The sequence below is a fragment of the Neoarius graeffei genome, chromosome 5 (assembly GCF_027579695.1).
Source record: "Neoarius graeffei isolate fNeoGra1 chromosome 5, fNeoGra1.pri, whole genome shotgun sequence".
NCBI classification, from domain to species: domain Eukaryota; kingdom Metazoa; phylum Chordata; class Actinopteri; order Siluriformes; family Ariidae; genus Neoarius; species Neoarius graeffei.
In genome coordinates, this window is record NC_083573.1 from 93175366 (window position 1) to 93202573 (window position 27208).

Genomic DNA, 27208 nt, shown 5'->3' on the forward strand with positions numbered 1-27208 from the left:
GAAAAAGAAAATGACGGACCGCGTTACTGAACCAACCAAGGATGAAATAATAAACTACTCGAAAACAAAACCATAAAAAAGCAACAAAATATGGAATGAAACTATATGATGGTAAGAACCCCCCAAGAATTATCACATTTTTCACAAATTGCTCCCGTCATTTTACTGGTTTGTTTACATTCTTCATCTTCAAGCATTAAAACTTGGGCCATTATTAAAAAATGTTCTGTTTCCGGTCCACCGGCCGGGTGAGTGCCGTTTGTGCGGTTGAATTTTTTTTTTTAATGCCGGTTTTTCGACATTTTTTTCAGGTTCGTAAATCTAAAATCGAACTTGACATTTCCGCATTCCCAGGGCTTTCCACTAAGGCTCATACTAGCCAGCCGGGGGGGGGGGAGTAAACACAAAATAAACTCCTGTGCACGCAGTTCCCAGGATTAAATGTATTTTCCACAGACCATTTATTTATTCACTTTACTCAAATACAAAGTAAAATGGCAGTAAATCTTCTTTCTTTTCTTGCGTATTGCATCATGAGGCGTTCCCGGCTTGTAAATCTCTTATTTTCGGTGCATGACACATTCACGCAGCTGAGCATGCTATGAATTAACAACGACAACGGTCTGCAGTGGGGCTACACAATTACACACTCAGCCAACATTTCTCCATTTGTGTATGAAAATCCACTCCAACCACTCAGTTTGGCTTCATTTACAACCAACGGTGTCTTTTGATGCCAGCACGTAATTGAACGAGAGAAGACTGGTTTACCGGAGACAAAATAAGCGTCATCTCTGCTTCTGTTCCCTCCGACACACTACTGCCTCCGCCGAGCGCGCACACTCTGAACTGAATCAGCTCTGCGCATGCGCCGTGCGGCACAAAAAAATGGCAGCCACCATGAAGGAAGGAGATCTTAAGTGTGAAATCGCAAAATGGTATTCTAGCGAACAACAAAATAGTAAAGATTCAGAAAAACAAATCATTCAGTGATCATTTTAATAGTGTAATTTCATCTGAACTCGGCCTAACGCTCGATTTAGAACTACAAAAAGTCTGTGTGTCGGACATTTTAAGTACCTTTGTAAAAGTTTCGCAAATGTTGCAGTCAGCATTTAAAATGCTAACTTAAAGGTTTTGTACAAGTTTCAGTTGATTAAACTGTCATTTTATTAAATGTGTCTGCTTTTGTAATAAAAAAGTACTGAAAGAAAAAGAAAACACAGCATTGTGATTTCTTATCCATCCATAAAAAAAAAAAATCCCTCCCAACTGAAAATTTTTTTGCTCACCCGGTGGACAGGAAATGCATTTTTTTTTTTTTTTTTTTTAAGGATGGCCTTGGTGAATTTTTTTTTTTTAGACTGGTTCAAAGAAGTTTGAAAATTACCGAACTGAAATGTCCAAGAATTAAATGTCTTAAGCTGTTCTATTTCTTGGCAAGACGGCACTTTCTACAAAAAAAAAAAAAAAACTACACTAAAGTCAATTTGTGCAGCCATTGATGGGTTTTTAAGAAGTCCGTCTAAGCGGAAATGATTTTGCTGGACGTTTTGTATAAAGTTTATATTTATCAAATTTACAAAAAATAAAAATGCTCTGTTTTTCCAAATCCAGTGAATGTGAACAGAATAAAACAGTTATTCCACTCAATCTCGTCGTACATGGCTCAAAGCCAACTCGGTGCTATGCACCTCATCAGCGATCAGCTCATGTACGACTTGATTTTGTGGAATAACTGTTAAATGTTTCACTCGTAAGGAAATCAATGAATCGTTTTGATAAATTTGGGTACTTTTTGTGTCGATATAATAAAAAGAATCACTTTGGCTTGAAGTTTCTTCTCATGTTGAAAAACTTTTTCATACAAAATGCATCGTGGATCTGAGTGACATAATTCAATAATATTCGCTGGCATTGAGTGGTATATCACGTATATCCCATTCAGCTAGCATGATATTGAACGAGTTGAAGAGGAGTCTGATAGACCACGAATAAAGCCAGCCAATATTATTATACATACACTCTTCATATCAGCATTCTTGAAGGCTGATGCTAGGTTACCCGCGACTCGGTTCTGTTAGCACGGCAGTCTAATTACCTTCCAGCTGGTGTAGTGTTTGCGAATGCCAATGCTAGCGTAGTCGAGTCAAATATTATAATTTCCCCTGTGTAATTTACTTAGTTACTTTTAAAAATCAACATCGACACAACCTGGCAGCCAAAATTCTCTCAAAATCTTCTGCTTTTAATGACGCAAACCTGGTGGCCATGTTTGTTTACAAATTATCCCGGTCGCTCGCCATCACGGAAGTTTTATGTCTCCATGTTGTTTTAACAACCATGCAATATCGTGAACCGTATTCAACGCTCATTCTCCATTGGGTAGAGTGACGTCATACACGTAGGATAAGCGATACGCTAACAATATTGCATGCTATCGAACCAAGGACGTTTAGTCCATGGAAAAAGTGTCCTGTATGTATAATAATTCCCGATATTTCGCTCCGATGGCGTCACTCCTGGTGTTTTCCCGTTGACTGGACGTGCGTTGTCAAAATGGCGAACCGGTTCAAAATTTAAATTCTTTTGAGGATGTGTCCATAAAGAGCATTACACGTCGGCTTGAAGATATGAAGTTTATCTTCTCGTGTTGAAAACATTTTGGCTACGTTCACACTGCAGGCTGAAGTGACTCAAATCCGATTTTTTCGCCCATATGTGACCTGTATCCGATCTTTTATTGACAATATGAACGACACAGATCCGATTTTTTTCAAATCCGACCCAGGCCGTTTGGATATGTGGTGCTAATTCCGATTCCTATCCGCTCTTTTCATATGCGACTTCAGTCTGAACCACCAGGTCGCATTCATCCGACTTGCACGTCATCAACAAGCCACAAACGTCACTATTCTGCGCTGAAGTAGGCGGCGGGTCTCTCAAAAAAAGTTACAACAACATGGCGCATAATCACGGGCGCAGATAGAGGGTGGGACTCGTCCCACTCAGGTTTAAATTCACCTCGTTCGGTCCCCCCCACTTATAGGGAGGAAAAAACGTCTATGCTGTCTTTCTTTGCATAAGGCAAACCTCACAGAAAAATCAAAAGACTAATTACCATTCGGTTTATTGAGGTGCACAGCAGTGTATACATAGTTGCAACAACTCACATAAAACAAAGACTGATATTCGGTTGGTTGAGCTGCGCAGACTGCACAGGTTGCGAGCTCGAGCTTGGTTGCTATGGTAACCCACAACAAGTCTGACAGGCATATCGGGGTTGGGGTTGGTTTGCTGGCAGCTTTGTCCCCCCCAGTTTTTTGTCCCCCCCAGTTCAAAAAACGTATCTGCGCCCCTGCGCATGACATCAATGCGAGGGACGCTTCGGGCTGTGAAGGTTCTGAATCTTCTCAATGGAAGGACGCAGAGGTTAGGGAGCTGATTTCCATTTGGGGGGATGCAGCTATTCAAGCTAGATTGGATGGGTCATACCGCAACCGGGCGGTTTTACTTCCGTAAACACTGGCCATGCTCACTGCGTGTGACGTCGTCGTATCCTGCAATGCGCATGCGGAACACTTTTAGGTCGCTTTTCGTTCATACTGAGGATCACATACAAGTCGCATATATTTGTTAATGTGAACGACCTCACAAAAAAATCGGATTTCACAAAAAAATCGGAATTGAGCATTAAGCCTTGCAGTGTGAACGTAGCGTTTCACTCGTGTGAATATATACATTCACCACTCAAAGACAAACTTCATATCTTCGTGCCATCGTGTAATATCCTCTATATATTTTTCACAGACTCCTGTGTAAAGCCTAGGTCACAACCGGATGTACGATTTTTTGGCCGTGCGATTTTTGGCATTTCCCAAATCGATGCTTTTTTTTTGTTCGTGGAGAAAGACGCACGTTGGCTGGCTGCAAGTTTGTCTTGCAACCTGAAAAAAACGTAAGCGCCTGTAAAGTTTGTTTGACATGACAAAGAACCTCTGCAGCCAGTCTACGGCTCGAAAATCAGCACATCACACGCGCGCCCTCTGTGCGTTTCTTGCGTTTTTTGCACGTAGACCGGCCGTAGGAGCACGTACGGCCAGTTGTGACCGAGGCATTACTCGAATGTTGAAGTCTGGACGCGACCACAGGCACTTCAGATACAGATCCACTTCCTGCCCGAGTGCAAAACGCAAACATCGGTGGTTTAAAGGAACAGTCCACCGTACTTCCATAATGAAATATGCTCTTATCTGAATTGAGACGAGCTGCTCCGTACCTGTCCGAGCTTTGCGCGACCTCCCAGTCAGTCAGACGCAGTCAGACGCGCTGTCACTCCTGTTAGCAATGTAGCTAGGCTCAGCATGGCCAATGGTATTTTTTGGGGCTGTAGTTCGATGCGACCAAACTCTTCCGCGTTTTTCCTGTTTACATAGGTTTATATGACCAGTGATATGAAACAAGCTCAGTTACACAAATTGAAACGTAGCGATTTTCTGTGCTATGGAAAGTCCGCACTATAATGACAGGCGTACTAACACCTTCTGCGCGCTTCGATATCTGAGCTCCGTATCAATGCGCTGCCGAAGCGCGCAGAAGGTGTTAGTACGCCTGTCATTATAGTGCGGACTTTCCATAGCATAGAAAATCGCCACGTTTCAATTTGTGTAACTGAACTTGTTTCATGTCACTGGTCATATAAACCTATGTAAACAGGAAAAACGCGGAAGAGTTTGGTCGCATCTAACTACAGCCCCAAAAAATACCATTGGCCATACTGAGCCTAGCTACATTGCTAACAGGAGTGACAGCGCGTCTGACTGCGTCTGACTGACTGGGAGGTCGCGCAAAGCTCGGAGAGGTACGGAGCAGCTCGTCTCAATTCAGATAAGAGCATATTTCATTATGGAAGTACGGTGGACTGTTCCTTTAACCTTTAATGTGCTCAAAGTGTTTTATGAAAATATATCCTTTTTTTTTATATATATACACAAACAGATAGAAAAAGAGCATACCGATTGTATCATCTTGGTAATTCCATCTAACACTGATTTGCTCTTTAAGAGTACGTATGTGAAATAACTGATGCTGCTGCAGGGATTAGTGACTGATCCGTGCAATTAGAAGTACAAGTGATGAGTGTTTTGAAACTGATTAATAATCACTGCTACAGTGTAGATGATGAAGCAATACTCTCGCACTTTTCAATATAAACTCCATACGATTACCGCTGGACATCATGTTAAACTTTTCCTGTACTGAAATAAGAACACTTAAAACTCACTTCGAATGGAAGTCTAGGAACGAAATGCGAGTAACATTTACAGCAGGTCTGACCTCTGACCTTTACATTATCTCTACCATTTTGTTCGTTTTTTGCAACAAGAATGGTTTTGAAAAGAGGGTTCGAAAAGATGCGTTTTAAAATGCGCGTTAGCGAGGACTAGCCTCGTTGAATTAACGTTCACGGAAACATTTTTACGTATGCGGGTTGTCCGAGATTCTCGTTAGCGTGATCTCTCAAAAACATTGTTTGTCGGATTTATATGGAATTGCATCACTAGAACGAACAGATTAGCTTCTGGAATTGATCCAAACAGGATCAAGGGCACGGCAAGGTCAAATATGGGTGAATACTTTGCTTCCTGTTTGTGTTTTGAACTGTGATCTCTGAGCGCTTTTCAGTTTGAGTTTCTTGTCTGTGATAATCCCACATATACTAGAGATCAGGGTGAAAAAAAAAAAAACGCTGGCGTTATTGATCAGATGTCCGTTAAAGGTCAGGAATGTCAGAGCTGTTGTAGAACTGCCTGGAATATGAATCAGCAGTGTGTTAAGCAAAATGTGATGATCATGTGATAGTCATCGTGTGCAGAGAGAACGAGGAATGCTTCAGAAATACAGGCGGTCTGAAATGGCTCCTGGGAGATGGCTCATGACCTGCATGCGAATCCACCAGTACGGCTCCATGGGGTTGTAGCGCGTGTATGGCCGTTTGGATATGATGGCATCCGTGATGTCGTCCAGAACGGGCGCGACGTCGCGTTGGCCGCTGTTGCAGTAGGAGCGCATCAGGGCCATGTAGTGCTCAAAGTGGGGCTTCCCGTAATCTTCCTGAACACTAGGGGGCGCCTCTTTCCACAGCTTCTCGGCCGTGGCGGCTACAATGTCGCGCGTCAGGATCCCTGTAGCCACAATGAAGTTCCCCGGCTCGACAATGGACACTTTGACACCCCAGGTCTTCATCTCGTACCTGAGGCAGTCGGAGAAAGCCTCGACGCCGTATTTAGAGATGCAGTACGGAGAGCGGAGAGCGTTTCCCATCCGGCCGTACATGCTGGCTATGTTCACTACACGTCCTGGAACAGAGCAGGAACATGGAGTGGGTACAAAGTGTTTTCAAAAATAAGTGCATTATGAATTAAGCTTTGTATGAGATATTGTACCGCGAGTTGGCTTAGTGGTTAGCGTGGTCGCTTCTCGACTGGGAGATCACAAATTCTGCTCACGGTCGGGTCATACCAAAGACTATCATAAAAATGGTACCTACTGCCATCTGGCAAGGCATGCAGTAATACAGATGCGGGTGGGGAGTCAAACTCTCGCGGTTACCAGAGGACCCGCCCCCCCCCCCCCAGTGTAACCCTAGCTGTGTAATAGGCGAGAGGCCGAGGGCTATGGAAGCAGAGATCGGCACCGTCTTAAGGACCTGGTTAGTACTGGGACGGGAAACCGCCTGATAACACTAGGTCCTGGCACGGGAGGGACTTTGAGAAGAGATATTAGGGTGTTTCTTACATAGAGCTATAGCTATATAGTCCTTATTATTAAAGTTTAATTTTAAAAATACATAACGTCACACATTTCGCAATAAAATTATTCCTAAATTATCCAATGAACCCTTAAGAACCCATTAGTGTACCAAGACAGTTTTTCTAACTGAGCTAAAATCTGACAGGTTCTTGATAAAGAAGAAAATAATGGCCAATACTTTGGATTAATACCACACACACTTACCCAGATAATACACACTCGTACATAAAGAACCCCTCAAAAACCTTTATTTTTTTAAAGAACGTACCAAATACCAAGACACGTGCTCTTTAGAAAAGGGTTCTTCAAAGGTTCTTTAGGATGCTTATTGAATAAACATTGAGTAAAGGGTTCTTTACTTCGTTTCTTAGCCTTTAATTACCCAGTGAACCCTTAAAGAACCCCTTAAACACCTCCCCAAGAGTGTATGGAGTTCCAAGACATGTGCTTCTAGAAAAGGGTTCTTCAAGGTTTCATTGGATAATTAAGGGGCTTTGACATCCAAGAAAGTGTTCTTGGTACCCTTTGTGATGGAACACTGAAGAAACGAGTAGAACTGTTTTAGGAGCCCAACACCACTTGTTTCTAAGAGTGTACCAAATACAAGACATTTTTTAAACAAACTAAACAGCTGACAGGTTTTTGGTATTAAGTAGAAAATAGTTACCAATAATTTGGAGTTTATACCACACACTTACCCAGAACCTTTTAAAGATTCCCATTTGTTTCTACAACAGTGTTTTCAAAAAGTTTTCCAAGTCTTTAAGGAGGCAAGAACCATTAATTTTCCAGCGAACCCTTAAAGACCCCTACCCCCAAGAGTTTACCAATTACCAAGACGTACACTCTTAGAACAATTGGTTCTTCAAGGATACTATGGATAATTGAGGGTTCTTGGCCTTCAAAAGTGGGTTCAACTTGGAACCTTTTGGGACAGAATATTTTGTTGGGGGATATATAGAACCTTTAAGGGTTCCTGGATGTTTCTACAACAGTGTCATCAGAAAGGCATCCACCTCTTGGAGGCCAAGATCCATTAAAGAACCACCCCTTAAGAGTTTACGAAGTACCAAGACAGTTATACCCCTTTTCCACCAACAGGGAACAGGTTCCATTCCGATTTGCACACCAAAACTTGAACCATTCAGAGCATTTCGACCAAAAATAAATTGGTTTGGAACCTGAAAAGTTGGTTCCCAGGTGGAACCAAAAGCTAGCTGGTTTATCCTGCGTGAAACAGGAAGACAAGTGGGTGTGTCATTAGTTTGAAGAGGAAGCAGAGCGCAGGAATGGAGAACGCAATGGAAAAGGAGACATCTTCAGAAATTTGAAATGGGGGGAATCTGCAATAACAGAACAAAAGGTTACAAGTAATCAGTGGGTGCTACCAATCATGCTACTATTGTGAATTTTTCAACGGTTCCGCTCAAAACTGGTGAAAACGTGGGCTGGTTTGCTAACCAGCACCGAGATTCAAAGAATCCTGAATGGAACCAGTTCAAAAACTTGTTCCCTGTTGGTTGAAAAGGGGGTATTGGAGTACCAGGACTTAAAGGGTTCTTCAATGGGTCAATTGATCATTGGGTAATTAAGGGTTCTTAACTTTCAAGAAGGGGTTCTACTTGAAACACTTGTCTGATTTGACAATTCAACAGTCATAAGTTGTAAAATAAATGAATATTCTTCTAGACAGATTAGTTTTAAAGGTTAAAGACAAGTCAGGGTCACATGAAGCTCAGTGCTTGGACACAGTATTTTTTGACCTTCAGAATGACATCGGAGAAACGAAATCAGAGATATTAAACCGGGTTTTGGTCAGTATGGAAATCTAAAACCTCGAAATGAAGCGTGTCCATCAGAAAGTTCGAGAGACTTCCACCTGAACTGGTCACCAGTTTACATCCATGCATTGAGCAGAAATGAATATTTCACACAAACAAGCTTTCGTTCTGAATAAATGTGTGTTATCTGTAGCGGAGTGTGTTCGTGAGAATGCCTCGCACCTTTCGCTCTGCGGATGAGCGGGAGAACGGCTTTGGTCACTCGGATGGTTCCCCACAGGTTGGCCTCAGACACCTGCTTGTACGTGTCCATAGTGGTGAACTCCACCTCCCCGAACATGGAGACCCCGGCGTTGTTCACCACGGCCCACAGACCTGCAGGAGGCACCGAACAGCACAACAGGACTGAAGCTCAGCTCCCTTCATTGTGTGTGTGGTGTGATGAAGTGGAGTTGCTGATTACCATCCTGACGGTGATTCATTTATAATAACAGCATGCTGAAGTGTTTTATTCTCCTGAGATCACAGCAAGGTAAACGAGTACAAAAGGGTTTATTATGTTAAATTTAGTTTAATCGACAAAACGAGTCCCATCTGTCCATCCGTCTGTCTCTCTCCCTCCCAGTCTCCATCTGCCTCCGTCTCTCTCTCCCCACCTCTGTCTGCCTCTGTCCCTCTCTCTCCCTGCCTCCGTCTGCCTCTGTCCCTCTCTCTCCCCCCTCCGTCTGCCTCTGTCCCTCTCTCTCCCCCCCTCCGTCTGCCTCTGTCCCTCTCTCTCCCCGCCTCCGTCCCTCTCTCTCCCCGCCACCGTCTGCCTCCGACCCTCTCTCTCCCCGCCTCCCTCTCTCCCCGTCTCCCTCCCCCTCTCCATCTGCCCCGTCTCTCTCTGTCTCCATCTCTCTCTCTCCCCGCCTCCGTCTGCCTCCCCTCTCTCCCTGCCTCCGTCTGCCTCCCCCTCTCTGTCTGCCTCCCCCTCTCTCCCCGCCTCCGTCTGCCTTCCCCTCTCTCCCCGCCTCCGTCTGCCTCCCCCTCTCTCCCCGCCTCCGTCTGCCTCTCCATCTGCCCCGTCTCTGTCTCCATCTCTCCCCGCCTCCGTCTGCCTCCCCCTCTCTCCCCGCCTCCGTCTGCCTCCCCCTCTCTCCCCGCCTCCGTCTGCCTCCCCCTCTCTGTCTGCCTCCCCCTCTCTCCCCGCCTCCGTCTGCCTTCCCCTCTCTCCCCGCCTCCGTCTGCCTCCCCCTCTCTCCCCGCCTCCGTCTGCCTCCCCCTCTCTCCCCGCCTCCGTCTGCCTCCCCCTCTCTCCCCGCCTCCGTCTGCCTCCCCCTCTCTGTCTGCCTCCCCCTCTCTCCCCGCCTCCGTCTGCCTTCCCCTCTCTCCCCACCTCCGTCTGCCTCTCCCTCTCTCCCCGCCTCCGTCTGCCTCTCCATCTGCCCCGTCTCTCTCTGTCTCCATCTCTCCCCGCCTCCGTCTGCCTCCCCCTCTCTCCCCGCCTCCGTCTGCCTCCCCCTCTCTCCCCGCCTCCGTCTGCCTCCCCCTCTCTCCCCGCCTCCGTCTGCCTCCCCCTCTCTCCCCGCCTCCGTCTGCCTCCCCCTCTCTCCCCGCCTCCGTCTGCCTCCCCCTCTCCGTCCGCCCCGTCTGCCTCCGTCTCTCCCCGTCTCCGTCTCCCCCCCCTCCCCGTCTCTCTCTGTCCATCTGTCTCTCTTTCTCTCTGTCCATATCTCTCTCCCTGTTTGTCTCCCTGTCTGTCCATCTGTATCTCTCTCTGTCTGTATCCCCCCCCATGTCCATCTGTATCTCTCTCTGTCTGTCTGTCCCTCTCTCATTACTTGGAAGTGTAAACCCCTCTGTCCTGAAGACTTTCCTGTGGAGGAAAAACTTTCCAACACTGGCGACTCCTTCCATAAATATTAAATAAACGCAAAACATTCACCACATTTGACAATTCGACATTTTTGGTTTGAATCTTTATTAAACACAACGTACACAACGAGCTCAACACCTTCTTACCGAACAGAATCAAGAATTATCAGCGTTGTGGTATAAATACACCATTTCCTGCTGCTGTGCCCTGCTTTCATGATGGAGGATAATCCCAGTGGTGGTGTTATCCCATTTCCAAAACCTGTTCATCTGAAATAAATCCCAGTGCTCTACTACAGTAATCACCTGGGTGAGGTTTGAGACTTTAATGCTTAATTGGATTCGATCTCAAGCATCAATTCTATTTATTTTAATCCTAATGGAGCTCTTCAAACCAAAGTCCTCCAGGATATCTGAACTGCGACCAACAGAGGCCGTCAGAGACCAGGTGTACACAGAGTGAACAGGAATCAGAATTTGGCTCCATTTTAACGTTACAGCAACGTATTGATTTTTTTTAAAAAGGCGATAACAAGTGTGTGCTTTATGTCCAATGAAATAGCAAAACCCAATGGGTACCTTCTTCTAAAAACAATTAAGGGAAATTACAGGTTCAGACATCGGCAGCCACCCCCCCCCCCAAAAAAAAAACCTGTACAAAGCAGTTACTGGCTATCAAGGCTACTAATGTCCATTATTCACTCGTTCAGCTTCAGGAAGCACTCCCTCAGTCAGGCTCACGGTGACGCTCTGAAAGTTTCATGTTAATGACTCGAAAAAAAGCAATCCAAATGAAACCCATAAAATCAAGACACGTAAAACTAGGCCATTCAATTAGAACAAAAGTGCTGTCACCCTATAAAAGAGGACGCGTTAGTGTGGGTCTGTGGTGGGCCGGCTCCACATTAGAGGATAACCGGGCTCATTTTGGGTCCGATTCACCTCTCCCAATAATCAAAGGGGCGTTCTGTATTCGAGGCTGGACAGAATTGATTATCTGCACAAATAATCCTGTAGTGCGAGGGCTTTGTGAGATCCCAAGTCCCTGGAACCTGAGGCTACATCATGGCAAGAACATTTCTAAAAGATATTATAGTTACGTTATAAAGAAATAATGAAGGCAAATACAATCAAATGAATAAATAAGCTGCTTTAAAAACGCATGTGACAGAAACTAACGCTTTTTGTGGTGGTGCCTTCTTAAGAACATCTCTTACAACTAAAATATTAATCAGCTAAATCTGTCGTCATGTCTATGGCCTCCCAGGTGTTTAAATTGGGTTACGATCTGAGAATCCCCTGGTGTGCACCAGGCTGTAGTTGATGTGCTGTATTACTGGAAGATTTGGAACACAGCACATTTCGGAGACGCTCCTTCACTGCCTCGTCGTCATTTTGTTGTTTGACCTTTTATGGGAGTCACTAAATGGAAATGAGCTGAATGTGCTGGGGAATTTAGATCTGAGTGACATTTATCAACATGTCCATACGAGTAGGAAGGAAATCAGCATGACTGAAACCCTTTGGTCAACCTGGCTGGAATTTTTACTTCGGTTTGTCCAACGAAAACTTTTACACTTTAACTGGACAAAGATGATTTATACACAAAACGTTCTTTACTGTTTCATTGATTTCACTGATCTCTGTCCCTCTCCCTGTCCGTCCATTTGTCCATCCTACTCCCTCCCTGTCCCCCATCCCAGTCTGTCTTCCTCTCTGACTGTCCATCCCTGTCACCCTCCCCCTGTTGCTGTCTGTCTCCCTCCCTCTTCTGTCCCTCCCTCCCTGTCCCTGTCTCCTTTTCTGTCCCTCCCTCTCTGTCCTAGTCTGTCTCCCTCTCTTCTGCCCCTGTCTTCCTCTCTGTCCATCCCTCCTTGTCTCCCCCTCCCTGTCCCAGTCTGTCTCCCTCCCTTTCTCTCTCCCAGTCTCTGTCCCTGCCTGTCTCCTTCCCTGTCCCTGTCTCCCTTTCTCTCTCCCAGTCTCTGTCCCTGCCTCCCTCCCCCGTCCCTGCCTGTCTCTCCATCCCTCCTTGTCTCTCTCTCTGTCTGTCCCTCCTTGTCTCCCTGTCCCAGTCTGCCTCTCTCTCTGTCCCTCCTTGTCTCCCTATCCCAGTCTGTGTCCCTCTGTCTGTCCCTCCCTGCCTCTGTCCCTGCCCGTCTCCCTCCCTGCCTCTGTCCCTGCCCGTCTCCCTCCCTGCCTCTCTCTCTGTCCCTCCTTGTCTCCCTGTCCCAGCCTGTCTCTCTCTCTCTCTCCCTGTCCCAGCCTGTCTCTCTCTCTCTCTCCCTGTCCCAGCCTGTCTCTCTCTCTCTCTCCCTGTCCCAGCCTGTCTCTCTCTCTCTCCCTGTCCCAGCCTGTCTCTCTCTCTCTCCCTGTCCCAGCCTGTCTCTCTCTCTCTCCCTCCTTGTCTCCCTGTCCCAGCCTGTCTCTCTCTCTCTGTCCCTCCTTGTCTCCCTGTCCCAGCCTCTCTCTCTCTCTCTCTCTGTCTGTCCCTCCTTGTCTCCCTGTCCCAGCCTGTGTCCCTGCCTCCGTCTGTCTCTAATGGGGACAACCAATAAAAATAGGAAGAAGAATGTTCAATAAATAAGTTTCATATTTAAATTAATGCATAATGTATAAATAAAAATATTTTAATATGACTCACCAAGAATAATCAAAGTTGTCTGGAAATGATTTTTTTTTCTTAAGGGTTAAGCATCTCATAACTGTACATACACACTTGGATATTTCTCACCCAGCTCTAGTGTAATTAGCGTAATCAGGTGGTCAGTGTGGATTCTCACCTTTCTCTGGGTTTTCCAGATTGGCCCTGATGAACTCCACAGCTGTAGAGACCTGCTCATCGCTGCACACATCCAGCTGCACCACCTTCAGCCTGTCCGAGTGCATGTTCTCCAGCACCGCCGCCCCCTCGCCAGCCTGATCCTGTGGGGCAACACCACCTCACACACTCAACACCATCACCTTCTCCTTCGTCTCTAAAGCTGCACGCCTCCATCCGGACCAGCGTGAACCTTTCTACACTAATATTCAACTCCGGAGCTCTTTCCCCTGTCCTTCATAATCTGAATACACCGTAGGAAAGCATTCACTGTGGAAGTGTGAGTGCAGAGGATACACTGGGCTTCATTCAGGACACTTCAATACAAATTACTGATATCATATTCAGATAAATCAGGAATGTTTTAAAACCAGAGTAAATTATGCTTGGGTTTTGAGTTAAATTTAGTCGGAAAGTCAGAGTTCATCTTAAACCACAAGTGCGCACTCAAGACTTCGACTGATTATTTGTTTAAATGCTCAACAGCCAATATTTGATTTATCGACACTAGCTCACCACATATTTTAATAAAAATAAAACCTTTTTTTAATGAAATGTGACTTAAACAGCTTTAAAAAAATCACTGTTTTTAATCCAACAGTTTATATTTGAACTAAGGTTTCAAAAAAAAAAAAAAGTTACTTTTGGGGATATTATTCAGAAAAAGCCTTTTCTCCATAATAGTTTTTCCCATTCTATTATAATCTACACTAGTGAAGGTTCGAGTCACATTAATCACAGTGAGCTCAATTTACTGTTAACGCTCAAAGAGAATGGCGTAAGCGTCAGTTATCAGTTAACACGCCCACCTTCCCCACACTTCCTCTTATTCTGCAGCTCTGTGGTGTTTTGCAGCACTTTACCTTTAAGAAGCATCCGGCGAACACGGTGAAGCCCAGTTTATGAAGGTGTTTGGCTAAAGCGTGACCGAAGCCGCTGTCACATCCGGTAATGAACACCGCCTTCCCCTCAACCTGTGGGCAAAATTACACAACACTCACTCACTCACTCACTTCAACTTCTCTCGCTTCAATGACATTTCTTACATTCCTGTTAGACTGACAGTTCCCTATTCAGTTCACTGAGACCCCTTTCACATCACCAAGAGCTTTTTAATCGAACTGATGCGTGTAATCCGGTGTTTCAGTCGGTGGGGAACCATGTGCAGTGGGGTGCCAATACTTAATCCTCTGGTAAAGCGAAACAGCTCAAGAATGCAATGTGCTTCAGTTTGAACAATAAAGGGGATATGTGATTAATTTAACAAAACTGCCTGACAGTCAGTGAAATTATATTTAAATAATATATTTATAAATTTTTATATATTAAAGAGAGACAATTGGAGGGATGCAGGATATGAAAAGTATGTGAAGAGTTAATTAAATAATTTTTAAAAACAGGAATATAAATCCGACAAAAGGTACAAATCAGCATATGGGGGGGTCAGCAAAAAAAAAAAGTTGAGGGAGGACTGCAGGACATGAAAAATATGTGAAACACATGAAGTGTCTTAAAACTACGTGTAGTTTTTTTTTTTTAATGATGACTCATTTATTCACGTATAAAGCTCAGGTGACTTTTCTGTGATCATACACGTGTTTATCTGAACAGCATACAGTGGTGCTTGAAAGTTTGTGAACCCTTTAGAATTTCCTATATTTCTGCATAAATGATCTAAAACATCAGATTGTCACACAAGTCCTAAAAGTAGATAAAGAGAACCCAGTTAAACAAATGAAACAAAAATATTATACTTGGTCATTTATTTATTGAGGAAAATGATCCAATATTGCATATCTGTGAGTGGCAAAAGTATGTGAACCTCTAGGATTAGCAGTTAATTTGAAGGTGAAATTAGAGTCGGGTGTTTTCAATCAATGGGATGACAATCAGGTGTGAGTGGGCACCCTGTTTTATTTAAAAGAGTTTGGACTCCACCAATCCACAGTCAGACAGATTGTGTACAAACGGAGCAAATTCAAGACCATTGTTACCCTCCCCAGGAGTGGTCAACCAACAAAGATCACTCCAAGAGCAAGGCGTGTAATAGTCGGCGAGGTCACAAAGGACCCCAGGGTAACTTCTAAGAAACTGAAGGCCTCTCTCACATTGACCAATGTTAATGTTCATGAGTCCACCATCAGGAGAACACTGAACAACAATGGTGTGCATGGCAGGGTTGCAAGGAGAAAGCCACTGCTCTCCAAAAAGAACATTGCTGCTCATCTGCACTTTGCTAAAGATCATGTGGACAAGCCAGAAGGCTATTGGAAAAATGTTTTGTGGATGGATGAGACCAAAACAGAACTTTTTGGTTTAAATGAGAAGCATTATGTTTGAAGAAAGGAAAACACTGCATTCCAGCATAAGAAGCTTATCCCATCTGTGAAACATGGTGGTGGTAGTATCATGGTTTGGGCCTGTTTTGCTGCATCTGGGCCAGGACGGCTTGCCATCATTGATGGAACAATGAATTCTGAATTATACCAGCGAATTCTAAAGGAAAATGTCAGGACATCTGTCCATGAACTGAATCTCAAGAGAAGGTGGGTCATGCAGCAAGACAACGACCCTAAGCACACAAGTCGTTCTACCAAAGAATGGTTAAAGAAGAATAAAGTTAATGTTTTGGAATGGCCAAGTCAAAGTCCTGACCTTAATCCAATCAAAATGTTGTGGAAGGACCTGAAGCAAGCAGTTCATGTGAGGAAACCCACCAACATCCCAGAGTTGAAGCTGTTCTGTACGGAGGAACGGGCTAAAATTCCTCCAAGCCGGTGTGCAGGACTGATCAACAGTTACTGCAAACGTTTAGCTGCAGTTATTGCTGCACAAGGGGGTCACACCAGATACTGAAAGCAAAGGTTCACATACTTTTGCCACTCACAGATGTGTAATATTGGATCATTTTCCTCAATAAATAAATGACCAAGTATAATATTTTTGTCTCATTTTTTTAACCGGGTTCTCTTTATCTACTTTTAGGACTTGTGTGAAAATCTGATGATGTTTTGGGTCATATTTATGCAGAAATATAGAAAATTCTAAAGGGTTCACAAACTTTCAAGCACCACTGTATGAAAGACAATGACTCATGAGAAAAATCTCATCTGGAAAATGAACCACATGGAAAAAAATTAATGTGAAAATAAATGCACCATTTGAAAATAAAAACATGGCATTCATGTCAGAAAATGAAAGTGGGTATAAACGGAAACAGCTTGCACTACAAGTGAAAAACATGCTATTATATGACATTGAGTGTCTAACGACCGTGTTTGCTTATTATGCAATTATTCACATATGCAGTTCATGTGCCAGGTCCAGAAGTTGTAAATTAACACTCGATGCATAATCTGGCATTGAAAAGAAAGATTTAAAAAGGGAAAATTATAAAAAAAATAGTGAAAGTGTACTGATTTTTTTTTTCATAGTGGCTTCAAATAAGCCACGCCCACAGCATGTGGTGAAAATCACAGCATGAGAATTAATACCAACACAGGATGTTTTGAGACAAACCACTGATAAAAGAACGTTATGACTCAGAAATGGGTGATATCACAATAAGAGAGAGCAAAGTTTCAAATCCTGTTTTGTTTCATCTGTCACTTATTTCATCTGCGTTTCTCTTTAACTCTCTGTAGCTGGAAAACCATCAAACCGTGCCCGCCTCTGACCCGGACACGCCCACAGCTCAGCTCTCTTACGACACACTGTACTGAAACTATCCTCATGGAAAAATACTGACTCAGGAAGAAAGAGAACACAAAACACTCAAACTGTAACATGCTGATGTTCAACTGCATCCTCTAATAATGTCAAATATGCAGCCAGCTGTGGTTTTACTTGTGAAAAACTGAAAGTTAAAGCAGCTGGATCAGACAACACGAGCTGCTTACAGAAGCCGGACTGAGGCGAGGTGAACGATGACCAGTGTTGCAACATAGAAGGGGTCATGATTTAGTAAATCAATCAATCGTGTTCACTCCATGGACTAAACTGCAGGATTTAAGTACAACCCCGATTCCAAAAAAGTTGGGACAAAGTACAAATTGTAAATAAAAATGGAATGCAATAATTTACAAATCTCAAAAACTGATATTGTATTCACAATAGAACATAGACAACATGTCAAATGTCGAAAGTGAGACATTTTGAAATTTCATGATGGCAACACATCTCAAAAAAGTTGGGACAGGGGCAATAAGAGGCTGGAAAAGTTAAAGGTACAAAAAAGGAACAGCTGGAGGACCAAATTGCAACTCATTAGGTCAATTGGCAATAGGTCATTAACATGACTGGGTATAAAAAGAGCATCTTGGAGTGGCAGCGGCTCTCAGAAGTAAAGATGGGAAGAGGATCACCAATCCCCCTAATTCTGTGCCGACAAATAGTGGAGCAATATCAGAAAGGAGTTCGACAGTGTAAAATTGCAACGAGTTTGAACATATCATCATCTACAGTGCATAATATCATCAAAAGATTCAGAGAATCTGGAAGAATCTCTGTGCGTAAGGGTCAAGGCCGGAAAACCATACTGGGTGCCCGTGATCTTCGGGTCCTTAAGGCCAATTTATGCTGACAACCCAGTCCTCGCAGATGGCGTCGTAGATGGCGTCTGCGAAGCCCCCCCCTTCGCAGACGCTCTGCGCGCACCTCCCAAAAATTGTGACCACCGCAGACAGCCTCGCAGACAGCGTCGCAGACAAGAGTGCTCTGATTGGTCCACTCTACATCCGCTGTACACGCACTTCCGCTTCCCTACTTTCCCGGTTTGTTTTGTTTTCACGACCGCCATTTTTAAAAACACAAGTGAAGATGGAGCAGCATGAAGAGCGGTTGATCGAGGAAGTGAGGAAGTACGTACATCTATTCGACTCCAGTTCTAGTCATTATAAGTAACCGGAGGATAAACACTCCACTAACCACACCCACCAACTACTCCTAGTGATTTCGCGACTTCGCGCCCCCTTGCGTTGTGGCAGTGAATAACATCGCGCACGCCTATTACTCCCCGCTCAACGATAAATTACAACTGTCTGCGAAAAGCTATCTGCGAAAGCCTTGTCGCAAGAGCATGCAGAGGCCTTTAGATGGCACTGCATCACATACAGGCATGCTTCTGTATTGGAAATCACAAAATGGGCTCAGGAATATTTCCAGAGAACATTATCTGTGAACACAATTCACCGTGCCATCTGCTGTTGCCAGCTAAAACTCTATAGTTCAAAAAAGCTGTATCTAAACATGATCCAGAAGCGCAGACGTCTTCTCTGGGCCAAGGCTCATTTAAAATGGACTGTGGCAAAGTGGAAAACTGTTCTGTGGTCAGACGAATCAAAATTTGAAGTTCTTTATGGAAATCAGGGACGCCGTGTCATTCGGACTAAAGAGGAGAAGGACGACCCAAGTTATTATCAGCGCTCAGTTCAGAAGCCTGCATCTCTGATGGTATGGGGTTGCATTAGTGCGTGTGGCATGGGCAGCTTACACATCTGGAAAGACACCATCAATGCTGAAAGGTATATCCAGGTTCTAGAGCAACATATGCTCCCATCCAGACGACGTCTCTTTCAGGGAAGACCTTGCATTTTCCAACATGACAATGCCAAACCACATACTGCATCAATTACAGCATCATGGCTGCGTAGAAGAAGGGTCCGGGTACTGAACTGGCCAGCCTGCAGTCCAGATCTTTCACTCATAGAAAACATTTGGCGCATCATAAAACGGAAGATACGACAAAAAAGACCTAAGACAGTTGAGCAACTAGAATCCTACATTAGACAAGAATGGGTTAACATTCCTATCCCTAAACTTGAGCAACTTGTCTCCTCAGTCCCCAGACGTTTACAGACTGTTGTAAAGAGAAAAGGGGATGTCTCACAGTGGGAAACATGGCCTTGTCCCAACTTTTTTGAGATGTGTTGTTGTCATGAAATTTAAAATCACCTAATTTTTCTCTTTAAATGATACATTTTCTCAGTTTAAACATTTGATATGTCATCTATGTTCTATTCTGAATAAAATATGGAATTTTGAAACTTCCACATCATTGCATTCCGTTTTTATTTACAATTTGTACTTTGTCCTAACTTTTTTGGAATCGGGGTTGTAAATAAGTAAGCAAGCACGAAGCCTTTATTTTTGTTCCATGTACACTTGAGCACATTTAACCCACCTGACACAGTGAACATGCACACACCGTCAGAAACAGGGCTACAGTAGGAGTCCATTTCTGTCCCCCAAGGTACAACCTACACTAATGTACCCCCTAGAGCTCGTTATTGGACCTCAAGGTAACTGTGTGTACCTTTTTAGGGCCAAACCGGTACATATATGTTCCCAAGCAGTATATAAAGGGTACAAGTACCTTAGAGGGTCCAGCCCTAGTGACAAGCCAGTGTAGCCCTAAAGACACAATCATATACTTTATTTATTTTCTGAGAGTGCGCCCAGAGCAGCTACACTACAGTTGGGGGGTACAGTAGGTGCTTTGTTCAAGGGCACTTGAGCCATGATACAAAAGGGAGAGGAAAATGCTGGTCATTCACTCAACTCCCCTCACATTTTTCCAGCTGGTCCTGGGAATCAAACCAGCGGCTTTTTGGGCCCAAGGTTGCTTCTCTAACCTTCAGACCATGGTTACCACCTACAAGCAGGTAGGCAGGCAGGCAAATAAGTAAATAAACAACAAACAAACCAAAATAATTACGCAAGCAAGCACACAGTCAGAAATAGGGCTACAGTAGGAGTCCATTTCTGTCCCCAGTGCTACCGTCTACACTAATGTACCCCCTAGAGCTCATTACTGGACCTCAAGGTAACCGTGTGTACCTTTTTAGTTCCAAACAGGTACATATATGTTCCTAAGCAGTATATTATTCTTTTGGCTGCTCCCGATTAGGGGTCGCCACAGTGGATCTTTCATCTCCGTTGCACCCTGTCTTCCGCATCCTTCACTACCACTTTCATGTATCTCCTCTTTGGCCTTCCTCGTTTTCGTGTGCCTGGCAGCTCCATCCTCAACATTCTCCTTCCAACATGTTCTGCATCTCTTCTCAGGATGTGCCCATACCATCTCAGTCTCATCTCTCTTAGCTTCATTCCCAAGCTCTCCACATCTGCTGTCCCTCTGATATGCTCGTTCCTTATCCTGTCCAACCGCCCATCGCAAACCTTAACATCCTCAACTCCGCCACCTCCAACTTTGCCTCCTGTCTCTTCGTTAAGTGTACGGTCTCCAATCCATACATCACAGCTGGTCTCACTACTGTCTTATACATCTAACCTTTCACTTTTACCTTATATACTAAGCAGTATATAAAGGGTACAAATAAGTACCTTCGACAGTACTGCCCCAGTGACAAGCTGGTGTAGCCCTAAAGGTACAATAGACTACTTTATTTTTTTCGCGGTTCGGTTTCCATCAAATCCTGCACTCTGATTGGCTGGCGAGCGGGTCCGTATCCTACGGTACAGACCCCGGTTACGGACCTCTGGCGACTTGCTCGTTCACAACAACAAACATAGTAGCAATTTTTGTCAACATTTTTCTTTTTTATAAAATTTATAAGATTATCAAAAATCTTATAAATTTTTGCCAGCATTTCTCAGCATAATAGCATTAAAGGAATACTCTGAAGTGAAATGCTTTTTAGGGCTATTTTCGCATGATTGGGAGTGCATACGTTGAGTTGGTAGCACCATCACGTCAATCGGTTGTGTTTTGAGAGAGTTGTTTTTTTGTGATTTAAACCGAAAGCGCTAACACGGCAGTGCGAGGGGCATGCCATTTCACCGATACAAAACGCTGTTTTTAAAACCATTGCCAAGGTCCAAACAACATTACAGTTCAGTGGAAGTGAGTACAGGGTTCCTACACACAAACCAAAGTGTCCCTGGCTCTGCAAGTGTACGGACAGATCGTCTAGAAGACTGAATACAAAACATGTCCCTTCCCGAAAGTAGTTGTTCTCCAGACGCCATCTTCAGGGGACAGTCCGTAAAAGTCGAGTGCCGAGTGCAGAGCTAAAGCCTCTGGAAATGCACAATTTTGTAGCATCACATGACCTCCCATTCAAAATTCCAACCCGCTTGGACTATAATGTTGTTGCGTGCAGTTTCCTTTTAATTTCGAACTAAACACTAGACTGTGTTTCCATAAAATGCTACAAAATTGTGTAGTTCCAGAGGATTTAGCTCTGCACTCGGCACTCGACTTTTACGGACTGTCCCCTGAAGATGGTGTCTGGAGAACAACTACTTTCGGGAAGGGACATGTTTTGTATTCAGTCTTCTAGACGATCTGTCCGTACACTTACAGAGCCAGGGACACTTCGGTTTGTGTGTAGGAACCCTGTACTCACTTCCACTGAACTGTAATGTTGTTTGGACCTTGGCAATGGTTTTAAAAACAGCGTTTTGTATCGGTGAAATGGCATGCCCCTCGCACTGCCGTGTTGGCGCTTTCGGTTTAAATCACAAAAAAACAACTTTCTCAAAACACAACCGATTGACGTGATGGTGCTACCAACTCAACGTATGCACTCCCAATCATGCGAAAATAGCCCTAAAAAGCATTTCACTCCGGAGTATTCCTTTAATTTTACAGCATGGATAGTGATAACACCAGTCTTCACAGCGAAAGCGAGTTTTACTACCCTGAGGAAGAAGAAATAAAAGAAAACATTTCAGGAGAAAGCTAAAACCTGTAACTGTTGCTAACGCCGAGCAAAAACATGGCTGAATCCTGAATGACTGAATTTTGTATAAATAGGGGACTACATAGGCGGCAAAATGTAGTTTTTTTTTCCTGCCATGGAAGTGCATTTGTATACTGAGGAGGAAGCAATTTGCATTACAGCCGTGAATGAGGATTCAAAATGGCGGCTCGGCTCGGTTTTCCCTTTCGGGCGCTCTCGTTTTCTGTTAGAATTTGGTAAAGAAAAAAAAACATATTATTTACCAGCTTAAGGTCGGTCCGTATGGTGAAATACCGTGACCTCGGCCTTAAATACTGACCTCGGCCCAGAGGGCCTCATTCAGTACTTTCAAGACCTCAGTCACGGTATTTCACCATACGGACCTCCCAGCTGGTAACTAACATTTATTTATTTTCTGGGAGTGTAGGTAAATCAGCAACAATCAAGTAAGCAAGAAAGTAGATCAGAAGGAAGGAAGGTGAGTAAGGCTACGTTCACACTGCAGGCTGAAGTGACTCAAATCCGATCTTTTCGCCCATATGTGACCTGTATCCGATCTTTTATTGACAATATGAACGACACAGATCCGATTTTTTCAAATCCGACCCAGGCCGTTTGGATATGTGGTGCTAATTCCGATTCCTATCCGCTCTTTTCATATGCGACTTCAGTCTGAACCGCCAGGTCGCATTCATCCGACTTACACGTCATCAACAAGCCACAAACGTCACTATTCTGCGCTGAAGTAGGCGGCGGGTCTCTCAAAAAAAGTTACAACAACATGGCGCATAATCACAGGCGCAGATAGAGGGTGGGACAAGTCATATTTAAATTCACCTCGTTCGGTCCCCCCCACTTATAGGGAGGAAAAAACGTCTATGCTGTCTTTCTTTGCATAAGGCAAACCTCACGGAAAAATCAAAAGACTAATTACCATTCGGTTTATTGAGGTGCACAGCAGTGTATACATAGTTGCAACAACTCACATAAAACAAAACAAAGACTGATATTCGGTTGGTTGAGCTGCGCAGACTGCACAGGTTGCGAGCTCGGTTGCTATGGTTACTAACAACAAGTTTGACAGGCATGTTGGGGTTGGTTTGCTGGCAGCTTTGTCCCCCCCCCAATTTTTTGTCCCCCCCAGTTCAAAAAACGTATCTGCGCCCCTGCGCATGACATCAATGCGAGGGACGCTTCGGGCTGTGAAGGTTCTGAATCTTCTCAATGGAAGGACGCAGAGGTTAGGGAGCTGATTTCCATTTGGGGGGATGCAGCTATTCAAGCTAGATTGGATGAGTCATACCGCAACCGGGCGGTTTTACTTCCGTAAACACTGGCCATGCTCACTGCGTGTGACGTCGTCGTATCCTGCAATGCGCATGCGGAACACTTTTAGGTCGCTTTTCGTTCATACTGAGGATCACATACAAGTCGCATATATTTGTTAATGTGAACGACCTCACAAAAAAATCGGATTTCACAAAAAAAACGGAATTGAGCATTAAGCCTTGCAGTGTGAACATAGCGTAAGTAGTGTAGAGTAAATTTTAGTGTCATACTGTTTTGTAATTTTCCTTTTCATTAAGTGTCGTCTCTTCAAGGACTAATGGCTCAGAACATTTTGCACTGAAGCATGTTTATCTTGTCATGCTCCTTACGTGCAAAGCAGATGTGCGTACAAGACAGCGATTAGACAAGATCCCACCAGCTTTAGAGCTGATCACGCTCCCAGCACGTGATCAGGGCATGCAATTGCAATGATGTAATACAATAGATGTAATGTCTCCTTTTTATCTAGTAAAGAGTATATACAGATTAGAGAACAAAAGGACGGTGTGAGGGGTGCGCCGAACCCTCATCGCTTGTCCGTTTCTGCAATAAACCTTCTTTCTCTTGCAAAAGGACGAGACTGGTGTTGGTGTTTGTCATTTTTCCACGACAGCAGGTAGGCACGTAGGCAGGCAAGAAAGTGAGAAAGCATGAAGTATGTGGGTAGGTAGGAAACTGAGCGAGTAAGTGACAAAGTAAATAGGGAGGTAGATAAGGAGGTGAAGCGTTTCAGGCAATTTGCACAAATCCCAAATAATGATGATAATCTCCACTGGTGACCTGCCCAGGCAGGACCCTGTACCCTGCGTCTCACTCGAAGTCAGCTGGGTTTGGCTCCAGTGTCCCCTACGATAGATAAACAGTATAGATGATGGATGAAGAGATGGAAGGATAAACTCCAACAATGTCTTCTAAACCAAGCAGGACTGAAAAAGAGGAAGCTTAGCGTTTGGGAAAATACACAGCCAAAAACACATCGTGAACCAAGTTTACTGCTAATGAGCTGCTCCAGATGAGAAAGACAGGAGACCAGAGAGGAAAGAGACCAGAGAGCGAGAGAGAGAGCAAGAGAGAGAGAGCGAGACCAGAGAGACCAGAGCGAGACAGCGAGACCAGAGAGAGAGACAGCGAGAGAGAGCAAGACCAGAGAGAGAGACCAGAGACAACAAGAGAGACCAGAGACAGCGAAAGAGACCAGAGAGAGACAGTGAGAGAGACCAGAGAGAGACAGCGAGAGAGACCAGAGACAGTGAGAGAGCAAGACCAGAGAGAGAGCGAGACCAGAGAGAGAGCGAGACCAGAGAGAGAGAGACCAGAGAGAGAGACCAGAGAGAGAGACCAGAGAGAGCGAGAGAGAGAGAAAGACCAGAGAGACTAGAGAGAGCGAGACCAGAGAGAGAGACAGCGAGACCAGAGAGAGAGACCAGAGAGAGACAGCGAGACCAGAGAGAGACAGCGAGAGAGAGCAAGACCAGAGAGAGCGAGAGAGACCAGAGAGAGCGAGAGAGACCAGAGTGAGCGAGAGAGACCAGAGAGAGACCGCGAGAGAGAGCGAGACCAGAGAGACCAGAGAGAGACCACAGACAGCGAGAGAGACCAGAGACAGCGAGAGCGAGAGAGCGAGACCAGAGAGAGACAGCGGGAGAGAGCGAGACAGCGGGAGAGAGCGAGACCAGAGACAGTGAGAGAGAGACCAGAGAGAGAGAGAGAGAGAGAGAAAGACCAGAGAGAGAAAGACCAGAGAAAACTGGGGGGAGAAAAGTGGAGGGACACCAGAATAGTGCAGGATGAGAGAGTAAAACATTTTACCACAAGTGATGAAGTATGAAAATATATAGAAAATGTTATGATCTCTAAATTATATATAATTTTCCCTTTTTTTTGCAAACGTCCCATCATACTGCCGTCCATAAGCCTGTAGAACCCTGTAGAACCGGTACAAGGAGATGTAAGTGAAAAAGATTGAAGAGGAGATTTTGATTTGTGAATAAACAGGAAAAGAAGCTGCCTGGCTGAAGGCGGGGGGTCGGGTCTGTGGGTCGGTTCTGTCTGCGGGTCGGGTCTGTCGGGGGGGGTCGGTTCTGTCCGCGGGTCGGGTCTGTCGGGGGGGGTCGGTTCTGTCTGCGGGTTGGGTCTGTCTGCGGGTTGGGTCTGTCGGGGGGGGGGGGTCGGTTCTGTCTGCGGGTCGGGTCTGTCGGAGGGGGGTCGGGTCTGTCTGCGAGTCGGGTCTGTCTGCGGGTCGGGTCTGTCGGAGGGGGTCGGTTCTGTCTGCGGGTCGGGTCTGTCGGTTCTGTCTGCGGGTCGGGTCTGTCGGAGGGGGTCGGTTCTGTCTGCGGGTCGGGTCTGTCGGAGGGGTCGGGTCTGTCTGCGAGTCGGGTCTGTCGGGGGTGGTCGGGTCTGTCTGCGGGTCGGGTCTGTCGGAGGGGGTCGGTTCTGTCTGCGGGTCGGGTCTGTCGGTTCTGTCTGCGGGTCGGGTCTGTCGGAGGGGGTCAGTTCTGTCTGCGGGTCGGGTCTGTCGGAGGGGGGTCGGTTCTGTCTGCGGGTCGGGTCTGTCGGGGGGGGTCGGGTCTGTCTGCGAGTCGGGTCTGTCGGGGGGGTCGGGTCTGTCTGCGAGTCGGGTCTGTCGGGGGTGGTCGGGTCTGTCTGCGGGTCGGGTCTGTCGGAGGGGGTCAGTTCTGTCTGCGGGTCGGGTCTGTCGGTTCTGTCTGCGAGTCGGGTCTGTCGGGGGGGTCGGGTCTGTCTGCGAGTCGGGTCTGTCGGGGGTGGTCGGGTCTGTCTGCGGGTCGGGTCTGTCGGAGGGGGTCAGTTCTGTCTGCGGGTCGGGTCTGTCGGTTCTGTCTGCGGGTCGGGTCTGTCGGAGGGGGTCGGTTCTGTCTGCGGGTCGGGTCTGTCTGCGGGTCGGGTCTGTCGGAGGGGGTCGGTTCTGTCTGCGGGTCGGGAGTTAAACTCAGTCTACACTCACGCGGAGATCAACACTGCGCGACCTGTGGTAGCCATGGTAACCGCGGCAGTATGTGGCTCGCGCTGTGTCCAGCTGTAGGTTCGGGAAGCGGTTCTGCGGCTGCGCGGTTTACAGGGCGGCGGAAGGAAAAGCTGACCGACAGAGGCGCGCGCGGATAGAAAGAGAATATAAATAAGAGCGCGCGCGCCCCGGCGCTTACCGGGAGCGATCCGCGCGGAATCCTGGGCAGCGCCACGCACACCACAAACAGCGCGTAGAGCAGCGCCACGCAGTGCGCAGCCCCGGCCTCCTCCGGGACACCGGCACAGCGCGCCAGCACCGACACAGCGGCGGGCAGCGCGAAGGCCAGCAGCAGCGTGAGGAGCAGCGAGAGAGCCACGAACAGCGCGGCGCGGAGCAGCGGCCGGGGAGCCATCTTAGGATCCGACTGACCGGGGAGGGGCTGGGGGAGGAGCCGGGACCGCCCCAACACACCGCCTTCTCTTCCCCACAGAGTGCACTGCAGCCGGGGGGGAGGAGGAGGAGGAGCTGGGGGGGAGGAGAAGGAGGAGGAGGAGGGCGCCTACATAGTGATCATGGAGCGGAGTGGGAGTGGCCCTGTGACTGCACTTTAATACCAGGCACAGAAACAAGTCATGGACATGTTTATAATAAAAACAATAATAATAATAATAATAATTTAATGCTTCTTCTACTACTATAATGAATACTAATAATACTATCAATACCACTATTACTATCATGAATACTAATATGATCAGTACCACTGCTACTATAATGAATACTAATAATATGATCAATACCACTGCTACTATAATGTATACTAATAATACTATCAATACCACTATTACTATAATGAATACTTATATGATCAATACCACTGCTACTATAATGAATACTTATATGATCAATACCACTGCTACTATAATGTATACTAATAATA

The 27208-nt window shown here is 45.6% G+C and overlaps 1 protein-coding gene across 1 annotated transcript; it reads right to left on the minus strand.

Annotated features, from left to right (window-relative positions):
* Window positions 1-4913: 4913 nt before the first annotated feature.
* bdh1 (3-hydroxybutyrate dehydrogenase, type 1) lies at window positions 4914-26693 on the minus strand. The gene is made up of 5 exons (XM_060920728.1): window positions 26465-26693; window positions 14133-14243; window positions 13232-13373; window positions 8817-8969; window positions 4914-6359 (listed from the first exon to the last, which is right to left on the minus strand). The coding sequence occupies exons 1-5, from the start codon at window positions 26678-26680 to the stop codon at window positions 5893-5895; spliced, it is 1089 nt and encodes a 362-aa protein (XP_060776711.1). The 5' UTR covers window positions 26681-26693; the 3' UTR covers window positions 4914-5892.
* Between the last annotated feature and the right edge of the window lie 515 nt (window positions 26694-27208).